This window comes from Plecotus auritus (genome assembly GCF_963455305.1).
Source record: "Plecotus auritus genome assembly, chromosome: 3".
NCBI classification, from domain to species: Eukaryota; Metazoa; Chordata; class Mammalia; order Chiroptera; family Vespertilionidae; genus Plecotus; species Plecotus auritus.
This window is the reverse complement of record NC_137772.1, coordinates 135,387,453-135,400,931: the sequence shown is the minus strand read 5'-3', so window position 1 is coordinate 135,400,931 and position 13,479 is coordinate 135,387,453. Positions and strand designations below refer to the sequence as shown.

The window sequence follows — 13,479 nt, the reverse complement described above, 5'->3', positions numbered from 1 at the left end:
CCGCACATCCACACACTCTCCTTTCATTCTCTCACTCACACACTATCTTGCAGCCTGCCTTCCCATCAGCAGTCATCTTCCAAGCCCCCAACCCTTTGTATTTCTGTGGTGTCCATGGTTACTTCTCCATTTTCTTTTTTGATTTTATTTATTTGGGTCTTCTCTCTTTGTTTCTTGATGAGTCTCGCTAATGGTCTATCAATTTTGTTTATCCTTTCAAAGAACCAGTTCTTGGTTTCATTGACTTTTTGTATTTTTTTTTAAATCTCTATGTTATTTATTTCTGCTCTAATCTTTATTATGTCCTTTCTACTTACTCTGGGCTTTTCTTGTTGTTCTCTTTCTAGTTAAGTTGTAGGGTTAAACAGTTTATTGCTGATTTAAAAAAAAATTCTTTATTGATTAAGGTATCACATATTTGTCCTCATCCCCCCATTCCCATCCCAAACCCTTCCCCACTATTGCTGATTTTTTAAGGTATACCTGTAGTGCTATGAATTTCCCTTTCAGGACTGCTTTTGCTGTGTCCCAGAGATTTTGGGTTGTTGTGTGTTCATTTTCATTTGTTTCAAGAAATGAAACATGCTAATAACATGCTATTTAGCCTCTATGTGTTTAAATGTTTTGGGGTGTTTTTACTGTATTTGATTTCTAATTTCATTCCACTGTGATCTGAGAAGATACTTGCTATGACTTCAATCTTCTTGAACTTGTAGAGACTTGTTTTGTGTCCTAACATGTGGTCTATCTTTGTGAATGACCCATGTGCACTTGAGAAGAACATATAATCTGCTACATTGGGGTGATATGTTCTATAAATATGTATTTATAGAACATATATAAAAGCTTATCCATTCAGCCACTGTATGTCTTTTGATTGAAGCATTTAATCCATTTATATGTAAAGTGATTGTTGATAGATATGTAGTTATTGCCATTTTATTATTTATATCTAATTATATTCACATTAAATCCATCTGATCCAGGGTGTCCTTTAGAATCTCTGTTTCCTTATTAAGTTTTTGTCTGGAAGAACAGTCCAGGGAAGTCAGAGGGGTGTTAGAGTCCCCTAATATGACTGTATTTTGTCAATCTCTCCATTAAAGTCCTCTAGAAGTTTTTTTTTTTTTATATATATTTAGGTGCACCTATATTGGGTGCATAAATGTTTACCATGGTTATATCCTCTTGTTGGATTGATCCCTTTAGTATTATGTAGTGACCTTTGTTGTCACTTGTGATGGTCTTCATTTTAAAGTCATTTTGTCAGATATGAGTATTGCTACTCCAGCTTTTTTTTTCTTTTCATTTGCATGGAAAATTTTTTTTTGCCATGCCTTCACTTTCATCCTGTGTGTGTCTTTTGTTTTGAGGTGGGTCTCTTGTAGACAGCATATAGTTTGGTTATGTTTTTGCTACCCTACACCTTTTGATTGGAGCATTTAATTTATTTACATTTCTGGTTATTATTGAGAGGTACTTATTTATAGTCATTTTAATTCTGTATGGCTTCTCTCTCTGTTTCTTCTTCTCAGCAATCCCTTACAGCAATCCCTTTAGCATTTCTTGTAATGTGAGCTTGGTGGTGATGAACTCCTTTCAGCTTTTTTTTTTTTTTTTTTTTGTCTGGGAAGCTCTATTTATTTTTTTAAAATAAATCTTTATTGTTCAGATTATTACAGTTTTCCCTCCCATAGCTCCCCTCCACCCGGTTCCCACCCCACCCTCTGCCCTTACCCCTCCCCCGCACTGTCCTCATCCATAGGTGTACGACTTTTGTCCAGTCTCTTCCTGCACCCCCCATACCCCTTTACCCCCGAGAATTGTCAGTCCACTCCCTTTCTATGCCCCTGATTCTATTACATTCACCAGTTTATTCTGTTCATCAGATTTTTTATTCACTTGATTTTTAGATTCACTTGTTGATAGATATGTATTTGTTGTTCATAATTTTTATCTTTACCTTTTTCTTCTTCTTCCTCTTCTTAAAGAATACCTTTCAGCATTTCATATGATATTGGTTTGGCAGTGATGAACTCTTTTAGCTTTTTCTTATCTGTGAAGCTCTTTATCTGACCTTCAATTTTGAATGATAGCTTTGCTGGGTAGAGTAATCTTGGTTGTAGGTTCTTGCTATTCATCACTTTGAATATTTCTTGCCACTCCCTTCTGGCCTGCATAGTTTCTGTTGAGAAATCAGCTGACAGTTGTATGGATACTCCCTTGCAGGTAACTATTTTTCTCTTGCTGCTTTTAAGATTCTCTCTTTGTCTTTTGCCCTTGGCATTTTAATTATGATGTGTCTTGGTGAGGTCCTCTTTGGATTTCTTTTGTTTGGGGTTCTCTGCACTTCCTGGACTTATAAGTCTATTTTTTTCACCAGGTGGGGGAAGTTTTCTGTCATTATTTCTTCAAATACCAAACAAAGAAGAGGAATCTGCAGATCTCTCCGTAACTCCTGCTGGGTGTCCTCAGGCAGATGATAAATTAGCACCTCCTTAGAGATACAAGAGCCAGTGTACCCAGTGGTCAGAGTGGGACCATCCCGATTACAACTCCTCAGATCCATAAGGGACACACTCAGGGGGCAGACTCAGTGAACATCAAAGCCCCACTGAAGCAAGTCTTGCCCCATAAGGGTGTCTCCAGCACAGAATTTCTCCCATTGTAGACACAGCTGATTCTCACAGCCAATTGGTCTGGAGGTCAGTTCCTCCCAGTTATACCAACAACAATCAAGGCTTAACTACAAGACTGTGCACACAGCCCACAAAGGGTGCACCAAGAGAGTTCACCTCAGGTAACTGGGGAGGCTGAGCCACTGGGCCCTATAGGACACCTAGCACGCAAAGCCACTCTATCAACACAGGGAAGAAGCCAAAATGCAGAGACAAAGAAACAGGTCACAAATGACAGTAATGGAGGAAAGCAAACAACTGGATATAGAATTCAAAACCACTGTTATAAGGTTTTTCAAGAATTTTCTAGAAACCGCCGATAAACTTAGTGAGACCCTTGAGGATATGAAAAAGGACCAATTAGAAATTAAGCATACACTGACTGAAATAAAGAATAATATACAGAGATCCAACAGCAGACTAGAGGATCGCAAGAATCAAGTCAAAGATTTGAAATACGAAGAAGCAAAAAACACTCAACTGGAAAAGCAAAAAGAAAAAAGAATCCAAAAATATGAAGATAGTGGAAGGAGCCTCTGGGCAACTTCAAGCGTACCAACATCAGAATTATGGGAGTGCCAGAAGAAGAGAGAGAGCAAGATATTGAAAACCTATTTGAAGCTCTTTTTTTGTCTATCTATCTATATAAAAGCCTAAGCGACCATTGCAACCAAATGGATGACCAAACAGGCTCCATGGGGTGACTGGGCCGGCAAGGGGGTTAGTGAGGGGCGACCAAACAACTGAGCAGGAGGTTGCATGGTGCGACCATGCTGGCAGGAAGGTTAGTTAGGAGCAACCAAACGACCAAGCAGCAGGCTGCGTGGGGTGACCAGGCAGGGGGGCAGTTGGGGGCAACCAGGCTGGCGGGGGTTGGGGGGAATTGAGGGTGATCAGGCCATCAGGGAGAGGCAGTTAGAGGCGACCAGGCTGGCAGAGGGGGGGCAGTGAGGGGCAATCAGGTTGGCAGGCAGAGGCAGTTGGGGTGATCAGGCAGGCAGGCAGGTGAGCGGTTAGAGCCAGCGGTCCAGGATTGTGAGAGAGATGTCCAACTGCCCGTTTAGGGGATCGGGCCTAAACCGGCAGTCAGACATCCCCTGAGGGGTCCTGGATTGGAGAAGGTGCAGGCTGGGCTGAGGGGACCCCTTCCCCCCCCCCCACCCCGTGCATGAATTATGTGCCCCGGGCCTCTAGATTTGAATGATAGCCTTGCTGGATATAGTAATCTTGGTTTCAGATCCTTGCTTTCCATTACCTGAGTACTTCATGCCATTTTCTTCGGGCCTGTAGAGTTTCTGATGCGAAATCAGAAGTCAGCCTTATGGGAACTCCTTTGTAGGTAACAGTTTTCTTTTCTCTTTCTGCCTTTAAGATTCTCTCTTTGTCTTTAATTTTTCACGTTTTAATTATGATGTGTCTGGGCATGCGTCTGTTTGGGTTCTTCTTGTTTAGAGTTCTCTGTGCCTCCTGAACATGTGTGAGTTTTCCTATACCAGGTTAGGGAAGTTTTCTACCATTATTTCTTCAAACACCTCTATTCCTTTCTCCCTTTCTGCCTCTTCTGGAACACCTGCTATCCTAAAATTGTTACGTTTCACATTGTCCCACAGCTCCCTAAGCTGTCCTCCTATTTTTTAATTGTTTTTCCTTTTTGGTTCTCTAATTGAGTGATATTTTCAACTCCGTTTTCTAATTCACTGATTCAATCCTCAGCTTCCCCTAATCTGTTTTGTATTCCTTCTAATGTGTTCTTTATTGGTGTGACGTTATTCTTTATCTCTTAAGTGGCCTCAGGGCAAGGTGTTTTCCAATAGGGTTTGTGGACTGTCTTCCCCCAGGTAAGGCAAATGTCTATGTGGAAAAGATGTCCTCCACTGCATGAGGGAATGACTCAGCCCAGGAAACTTGGAGTGTCTGCCTTCTGAGCTCTATCCCCTGAGTCCCTAGTCCTGGGTTCTGCTCTCGCAGTTCCAGTCCACTTCACCCTCCCTGTGCTGGAGCACAAGGTGGGTGGCACCACAGGGAATTTTTGTGTATTGGCCTTCAAAAGGGTGCCCGGACTTTCAGCTGCCACTCCTTGGCAGACAGCATCCCACTGCTTTTCACAGCTAGATGTTATGTGGGTACCCTCCTCAGTTTGGTGCTCTCTGCTGGGGAGCCCAGCTTTGGGATTAGATCCCAGAGTTCTCAGTAGCACCTCCTCACAGCTGAGATAACTCTCCGGGACTTCAGTTGCCATGTGTGGGTGCCCAGCCAGCCCTTTGGTGCCTCCACCCCTCCTACCAGTCTCTATGCAGTCTCCACCTTCAGTCCTTGGGTATCAGGGTTCTCTCCTGCGAGTTTTCCATTGATTATTTAGGAGCCTTTCCATATTTCAGTTGTAATTCCAGCTTGTTCCTGGGAGCATGTCTGTGCATCATCCACTTACTCTGCCACCATTTTTCAGGGTCTTGTTTTCTTATCCATTCAGCCTCTGTATGTCTTTTGATTGAAGCATTTAATCCATTTATATGTAAAGTGATTGTTGATAGATATGCAGTTATTGCCATTTTATTATTCCTATCTTTGATCTGTCTCTTCTTCTTTAGGAAGTTCCTTTAACATTTCTGTAATACTGGTTTGGTGGTGATAAACTTGTTTAGCTTTTCCTTATCTGGGAAGCTCTTTATCAGTCCTTCAATTCTAAATGATTACTTTGCTGGGTAGAGTTATCTTGTTTGTGTGTCCTTGATTTTTATCACTTAAATATTTCATGCCAATTCCTTCTGACCACATAAGTTTCTATTGAGAAATCAGTGGATAGTCTGTGGGAGCTCCCTTATAGATAACTGCTTTTTTTTTTTTTTTCTGCTTTTAAGATTCTCTTTGTCTTTAACTCTTGGCATTTTAATTATGGTGTGTCTTGGTATGGGCCTCTTTGGGTTCATCTTCTTTGGGACTCTCTGTGTTTCCTGGGCTTGTATATGTATTTCCTTTGCTAGTATAGGGAAGTTTTCTGTCATCATTTCTTTTATAAAATATTATTTTATTTATTTATTTATTTATTTATTTATTTATTTATTTATTTAGTGAATTTTAGAAAGAGAGAGAAAGGGAGAGGGAGAGAAACATCAATGTGAGAACACAACATCAGTCAGCTGCCTCCTGCATGCCCCCTACCAGGGATTGAGCCTGCAATCCAGGCGTGTGCCTTTGACTGGGAATCAAACTGGCAACCTTTTGGTGCACAGAATGATGCCCAACCAACTGAGTCACACTGGCCAAGGCTTAAATTTTATTTTTAATTAAAGTTTATTTTATGTTTGTTTCAGGTGCACAGCATAGTGGTTAGACAATCACATACTTTACAAAATTGTCCCCCTATACTGTCATTTTTTTATATAGGTTTTCAATCTCTTGTTCTCTTTCTCTTCTTCTTCTGGTATCTCTATGAAGCAAATGTTGGTACACTTAATGTCCCAGTGATCTCTTAAACCAACCTCATTTTAAAAAATGTTTTTTCTTTTTGCTGTCCTGTTTGGGTGTTTTCTGTTACCTTGTCTTCCAAATTGCTGATTCAGTTCTCTGCTTCATCTACTCTACTATTGATTTCTTGTATAGTATTTCTTATTTCAGTTATTGTATTCTTAATTTCTGATTGGCTATTTTATATGTTTTCCATTTCCATTTTTATGTTTTCTATATTTTTGTTAAAGTTCTCACTGAGTACATCTTCTCTTCCCCTATGTTTTTTTTAACACCCTTTTAACCAGTGTTTTGAACTCTGAATCTGGTCAATTGCTTGTATCCATTTTCTTTAGTTCTTTTTCTGAAGTTTTGTCCTGTTCTGTTATTTGGGACATGTTTCTTTGTCTCCTTATTTTGGCTGATTCTTTGTGTTTGTTTTTATGTATTAGGTGATTCTGCTCTGTCTCCCATCTTGGTAGATTGATCTTTTGTAGTAGATGCTTCAAGGGTGTCCTTGTGTGGGTTGTGTGTGGCCTCCTGTTGTAGTTGAGCCTTGATTGCTGTTGGTACATCAGTGAAAGTATTTGATCCTTAGGCTGACTTGCTGTGAGGGATGGCTGTGACTAAATCGGATGAGCTGTTGTGTGTGGACTAACCCCATGGAGCTTGATTCATTTTAGCAGGACTCTGGTACCTGTTGAGTCCACTCATTGGGTTTGTCATTTGTAGAGCTAAGTGGGTAATATTCTGGGGTGGTCTGAAGCCAGCCACTGGGGTATGTTGGTTCTGGGCCTTTAGGAGGGGCTCTGGTGCAGGCCACTTCAGCCACTTCCTGTGCCCAGCCTGAGGCTACCTAGCTTGGCCACACTGAGGCCAGACACTGATTGTTTGGGATTTGTGAGCCTTTGAAAAATTTTAGAAAAGTTCATAGCTTAAGCTGAGACTGGCCATTTGTATGGAAAAGCTACTTAAAACAGATTGGACAGGCCTGAGAGTTGGGTGGGACAGGGTCTCAGGAAATCACCAGGGCAGGGAAAATAGTGTTAGCTATGTTGGTAGAGATTCAGACCTGTTTCCCATCTGTGCCTACAGACTGTGTGTGGGAGGGCTCAATACAGGAACAATGGCCTCTGCCAGCACTTCTGTTTGGGAGAAAGCTGCCCCTCCAGCCCTCGCCCTGAAGCTGGACAATTTTGTTTCTCCTAAAGCCAGATAAGTCAGTTCCTTTCCTATGTTCCTGGTGCCTTTTGATCTACTGTCCCAATGCTGGAGCTCAGAGCTACTAAGTCCATGAATGGGCCCTTTAAGAGGAATGCCTGGACTCCAGCAGCCTTCCGTCTCACTCAGCTGCAATCCTTGCTGGTTTTCACAGACAAAGGTTATGAGGGCTTCTCTTCCCAGCACTAGAACCCTGGGCTGGGGAACCTTGTGTGGGGTTGGGATCCCCTCATTATTTATGGGGAGATCTTCACAGACAAGTTATCCCTCCTGTTTCTTAACCACCACTCCATGGTTGTGGGACCAGCTCATTTTGTATCTCCACCCCTCCTACTAGCCTCAACATGGCTTCTTCCTTTTATCCTTAGTTATAAGACTTCTGTTCAGCTAGTCTTCAGCTTGTTGCCAAGAATGATTGTTCTTTTATTTAGTTGTAATTTTGATGTGGTTGTGGTAGGAAGCCAGCCCAGCATTTATCAACTCCATCATCTTCTCTTTGATAGTAGCCATCCAATGGGTGTGAGGTGAAATGGGATTTGTAAAAGATTGATTGAAGAGCCAGAAAAGAAATTGAGGACAAAACACAATACAGGATTTGAGCCATAAAACAAACACACACACACACACGCACAGTGTGGAATCAAATGAGTGGCCTGGGGAAAGACAGGAGCTTATCACAGGGAGTGAAAGCAGTAAGAGGGAAAATGATAGCCATGGAGGATAGGCAAAGCCATACAATATATGAAGCAGAAAAATAATGCAAAGATATGATAAGAATGCCCTGGCTAGTGTTATTCAGTGGTTAGAGCATCAGCCTGTGCACTGAAGGATCGCATGTTCGATTCCCAGTCAAGGGCACATACCTCTGTTGCAGGTTCCATCCCCAGCCTTGGTCAGGGTGCATGTGAGAGGCAACCAATCAATGTGTCTCTCTCACATCAATGTTTCTCTCTTTCTCTCTCCCCTCCCTCCCTCCCACCATCACTAAAAATCAACGGAAAATATATCTTCAGGTGAGGATTAACAAAAATAATATATAACAAGAAGATTTTTCTGAAAAGAAGGAAGAACTAAATCTTTGGTCACAAGGTCATGCCACATGCCCGGAAAAGCAGAAAGAAAATGACCAAGTTATGCCCTAATCTAAAGCTTCAGTATTATAAACTCCAGACAGAAAAAGCAACTTATATAAAATGGGGATATCAAATTGGTTTCAGAATTCTCCACACCAATGTTCTCTACCATGAAATATGAGCACTGTCTACAAACTTGTAAGAAGAATAAAATTATTAAAATTATATAAAATTGTATTAACAATTTGAAAGAATAATATTAAAATAATATAATATGAACATTTTAAATAAATATAAGTTACTATTTGGCAGTGAAGGGATAAGCAGATTGTCTTGATTTGAAAGAACTAAAGGAAGATAGTAACCATGAACATTTCCTCAGAAAAATCGCCCTATGATGAATTTGGCCCAAAGACTCAAATCAAAAGAACAAACTCAGGAATAAAAATTCCATGGTTATAAAACAGTAACAAAAAAACCATGGGTGATGATTCAAACCATTATAATGTAATGTTATGCACCTGGCAAAATAAAATGATGTAAACAACAAAATCAAGAGGTGTGAAGAAAGGGAGAGGAAATATAAAGTATTTATTGTAGAGCATTAATGTTAAAATATGCAATATATCTCTTAAATTTTCATAAGTTTTTTCTCAGCATTGATTCTTGTGTGTGTGTGTGTGTGTGTGTGTGTGTGTGTGTGTGTGTGGTTTGCATGTGTTTTAAGTATTTTAACTGCAGGTCAGAAAGCCATTTAGTTTCTCTTTTTTTTTCTTCTTCTGTTATATTAAAAAATTTAAATAACTCTTAGAAAAATAGTTGTTAGATTATTCTTCTAACAGTATATTTCCAAAATTGTGTTCAACAACTGTGAATACAATGGTGGGATATTGGATGATTTGTTTTCTTCTTTGTACTTTTTTGAGTTGCTTGAATCTTTTAATGAGCCCGTATTTTTTTTATAAAAGTCATGAAATTAATACTGTTAATATAAAATACTGGTCAGTGGTATCATTGTTCTAATTGCTACTTAGTCATTTTTTAAAAAAATATAATCTTGATAAACACCAGAAAGAGCCCTTGACAATAATTTTACAACTCATGCCAAAACATTATCTATTCTAATAAGATACCTTTTGTCTTCTTATCTATAATAATAAAAGCGTAATATGCTAATTAGACCAGACAACCTTCCAGACAAAGCCGGGGCTGCAAGGACCAAGGCAAGCCGCCGTGGCTGTGAGGGCCAAGCCCCTTGCACGAATTTCGTGCATCAGGCCTCTAGGTGACTTCATAAATCAAAACAGTGAGCTGGTGAGTGTGAAGTGGGATTGACCTGTGATGCTGGTGACAGAAAATGCAGTACAATGTGCTATCATGCAGGTGTCTGAGCCAGGAATGTGGAGACCCCACTTCTAGTCTTGGCCTAACGAGTAACCAGCACCATAATTGAGGATATTTGGAGTCCTTGATCTCTGCACTTCGTTACAATGAACTTCTTTCACTTTTGTGAATGCACCATGTTCTCCTGCCTCAGGGCTTTTGCACAATGCAGTTCTTTCTGCACAGGGTGCATCATACACACTTTTCCTTTCCCTTCACTGGTGATGTTCCAGTTTGTCAGGAGAGGGTAGCTGTTCTATTTAGCAGGCTACCCTCCAGCACTAGCCAGTCCTGCAGGCCACAGTGTCACCCCTGTGCCCATAGGCCAGTGCTAGAGGGAACTGGGGCCCCTGCAGGCATCCTTACATTCCTCCGGAACCCCCTTCTTAGCCTCTCCAGTGAGAGAGATGGAAGTGAAAACAGCATGTTACAAAGCAGTAGGTGCGATGTAATCCTAAATGTATGTTTTACATAGAGGACTGAAAGGAAATAGATCAAATCAATTGGTTTCTCTGGTGAGATTTCTAGTTATTTTTATTTTCTTGTTTTCAAATTTTCTGTAATAAACGCTGAATTTTCATAGATGCTGAATGGTATTTCTCAAGCCTTTATCTATGGCTTTGTACTGAGCCACCCCCCAAGAAGACTAGGAAAAATTGGTCCCTGATATTTGGAAATATACATCATTCTCCCCATGTTTTCTATTCTCCCCTACCCCCACCCCGTTATGTTTTTGCTTGCTCTTTTCACCTTGGTGTCTTTCTCCTCCCCAGGTAACCAGGTAACTGGAATCCCTCCACACATCCTCAACAGCTCCCCATCAGACCGGCAGATTAACCAGCTGGCCCAGAGGCTGGGCCCTGAGTGGGAGCCCATGGTGCTGTCTCTGGGACTGTCCCAGACAGATATCTACCGCTGTAAGGCCAACCACCCCCACAACGTGCAGTCACAGATGGTGGAAGCCTTCATCCGCTGGAGGCAGCGCTACGGGAAGCAGGCCACCTTCCAGAGCTTGCAAAGGGGCCTCCAGGCTGTGGAGGGGGACCTCTCAGTACTCCAGCACATGCTGGAATGATGGTGCCTCCATCAACCCTCTGGGAAGTGTGTCCCCAAGTCACATGTGCCCTGGGCAGGTAGTCTTTTTTTTGTGTGTGTGTGTGTGTGTGTGTGTGTGTGTGTGTGTGTGTGTGTGTGTGATTTCTTTTTAATGATCCTTAGATGAAAGGAGAAAATAGGATTTCCACATTACCTAAAAGGCTGGATTGCTCAGATCTTCAGATCTCCCACACTGGCATGACAATTCATTGTTTTTAATTGCTCAAAGACTACATTGTCTTAATTGTTCAGGTTTTAATTCTGTGGTTACCTTTTAATAGACTGGCAAAACATAGTGGCTCCAAAGCTTTGCTGTGTTATCACATTACATGCAGGTGTCCTTCCTATGCATAGATCATCTGCTTTTGCGTTGCCTGGGAACTGAACTGTGGACTTTGCTGTTTATAATGATGATGATAATAAAAAGTGAATTACTATATGTAATGTGGCCCTTTCGTGAGAAAGTGTTGTTTGTTTTTTCCTCGCTCTTGTATTGCATAGATGAAGAGTGTAAATTTACAGAAGTTGTTTCTTTGGAACAGAATCAATAGCAATAAGAAAATGGCTACTTTCTTCATTCAAGATAAATAGCTCTGGCAGGGTGTCTGCATTAAATTTAAGACACTAAAGCCTCCTGCAAAGACCAGTTCAAGTACCAGCATGTATGCCTGAGCCCTTCATCTTTAAAAGATTGCTTAAGAAAATCCTGTACCATTTATTTAAAGGATTTAGTCCGGGGACAGAAGGAGGTGTAGTCTTTCCATTGAAGCCCTGATGATTGAAGTGTTATGCTCTTAAGGAGTATGATTTAGACTTCTGTCCTTTCACTAAAAACATGTTGTCAAATGCTTTACTGTTTCAAGGCTTTTCATGTATGGGATCTCATTTGGACCTCACAAAGATCCTATGAAGTAGTTGGGCAAGAGGGGTGAGCCGCCCTCTGCAGGGAGATTAAGTGATTAGCCTGGTGAATGAGCTAGAATGTGTGCTTTGGAGCACTGTTCCCGTGTCCGTTGCAACTGCTCACGCAGCTTCTCCTCTCTCGTACATGCTCATGGAGGAAACCGAGTCCTGCTCTCTGCGTGCTAGCAGCATCGCCTGGGATAAGTTACTTCACTTCTCTCGGCCTCTCAGTTTCCTCCTTTGTAAAATGAGGAAATGATTGTCTTCACCTCCAAGATGTTTGGAATGATCAGAGTAATAGTGCTCCCTGGTCCAGTCACCTCTTGGGAACCTGCTGCTGTGGCTGAACCTGGGTGCAGTTCACAGACAAAGCTGCATAGTGGCTAAAGCTGAGCACACTGTAGGAAGTGCCACCCCTGCTTCTTGCTAAGCTTTAAAATGTGATGTGTTTTATTAACTCTACAATGGGTCGAATCAAGAGAGGGACAGGTGAACATTCCAATTTGTGATCTGAGCTTCTGAATAATCAGAGACTCTATTGCTTAATCCTAATCTAACTCAGGATGTTTCAAAGGGAAACAATTATACTTTTTATCTCTCTCCATTCTGAGTTCAAAGTGCATAGAGTAGTAGACTTTAGCATGAAGTGGATGCTCAAAATGATGACAGTGGTGTGTTGATAACCTCCTTTTGGATGTCTGGCAACCAAATTCCCTTTACTAAAAATGGTTAGTTATTTCACAGTTCAACAAACAGTTCAGAAGAATGGTCTACTGGTTTAATTAGCTCTAATTTTCCATTTTGTAGCCCGGTCATTAATTCATTATCTTATAAAAATTCTCATACTTTTGGCCCCATCACTGCATCCAGTGGTAGACTGTACTTCTATGGTATCTTCAAATAAACTGCTTGTCATTTTGAACCATGGACTTGTTATGTTGTTGTTATTCATCCCCCTGAATTTGCTAACAGAGAGATGCTTTGGCATTCACTCACACCAGATTTACATATGAGAGAGTATAGCTGGGCTCTGTTGTGTCTGACTAGAAGGCATTTTAGAAGTGGTCAGATGATTAGCTAAGTCATGTTCCTGCCATTTGCAAGGAGTCTGTCATGTACAAAGACACTGCTCTGTGAGCAGTGAAAAACAAGTCATGACCAAGTTCCCCAAGGTGGGCTGCTGGGGCCATTAGAGAGCTCCGACTGGCTGCCCTTAATGAGCAGCGTGTCTCCAATGTCACCTGGCAGCTGCACCTGTGTGGGCCTGCTCACATTATTGCAGAAGATTTGCAGAATGGAAGAACAGAACATCCAGATCACAGCCTCATCTCTACCTCTGGCCGCCAAGAGTGATGCAAATGACATCAGACTACCTCCCAAGAGAGTCAGGTAGGCATTGTGCTGGCAAGAAGTCCATGTGGTTTTGCATGGAAGAAGACTCTACAATTCCAGAGGTTGCTTACTCCCAATAATATCCTGAATGAGTTCAATGGTGTGGCCCAGCATTTTCAGACACTGATAAAAAAAAAAAAGTCTTGCTCCCGTTTGGTTTGATGTATGTGTATATTTTTACATATTCACGTGTATGTGCATGTATGAATATGTTCCCAAATTTTTATTTTCCCATTTCCTCTAATTCCTTTTTTAAAAATTGGGGACACTATTACCTATTTCCCCGATGC

General features: G+C 41.2%; 1 protein-coding gene across 1 annotated transcript in view; it reads left to right on the top strand.

The window, feature by feature from the left end:
- CRADD (CARD and death domain containing adaptor protein) overlaps window positions 1-12,721 on the top strand; it is a 205,860-nt gene extending 193,139 nt beyond the window's left edge. Inside the window, exon 3 of the mRNA XM_080659739.1 lies at window positions 10,573-12,721. Within this exon, the coding sequence (XP_080515865.1) occupies window positions 10,573-10,874 (302 nt within the window). The 3' untranslated portion in view covers window positions 10,875-12,721. The remainder of the gene's footprint in view (window positions 1-10,572) is intronic.
- The last annotated feature ends 758 nt before the right edge of the window (window positions 12,722-13,479 follow it).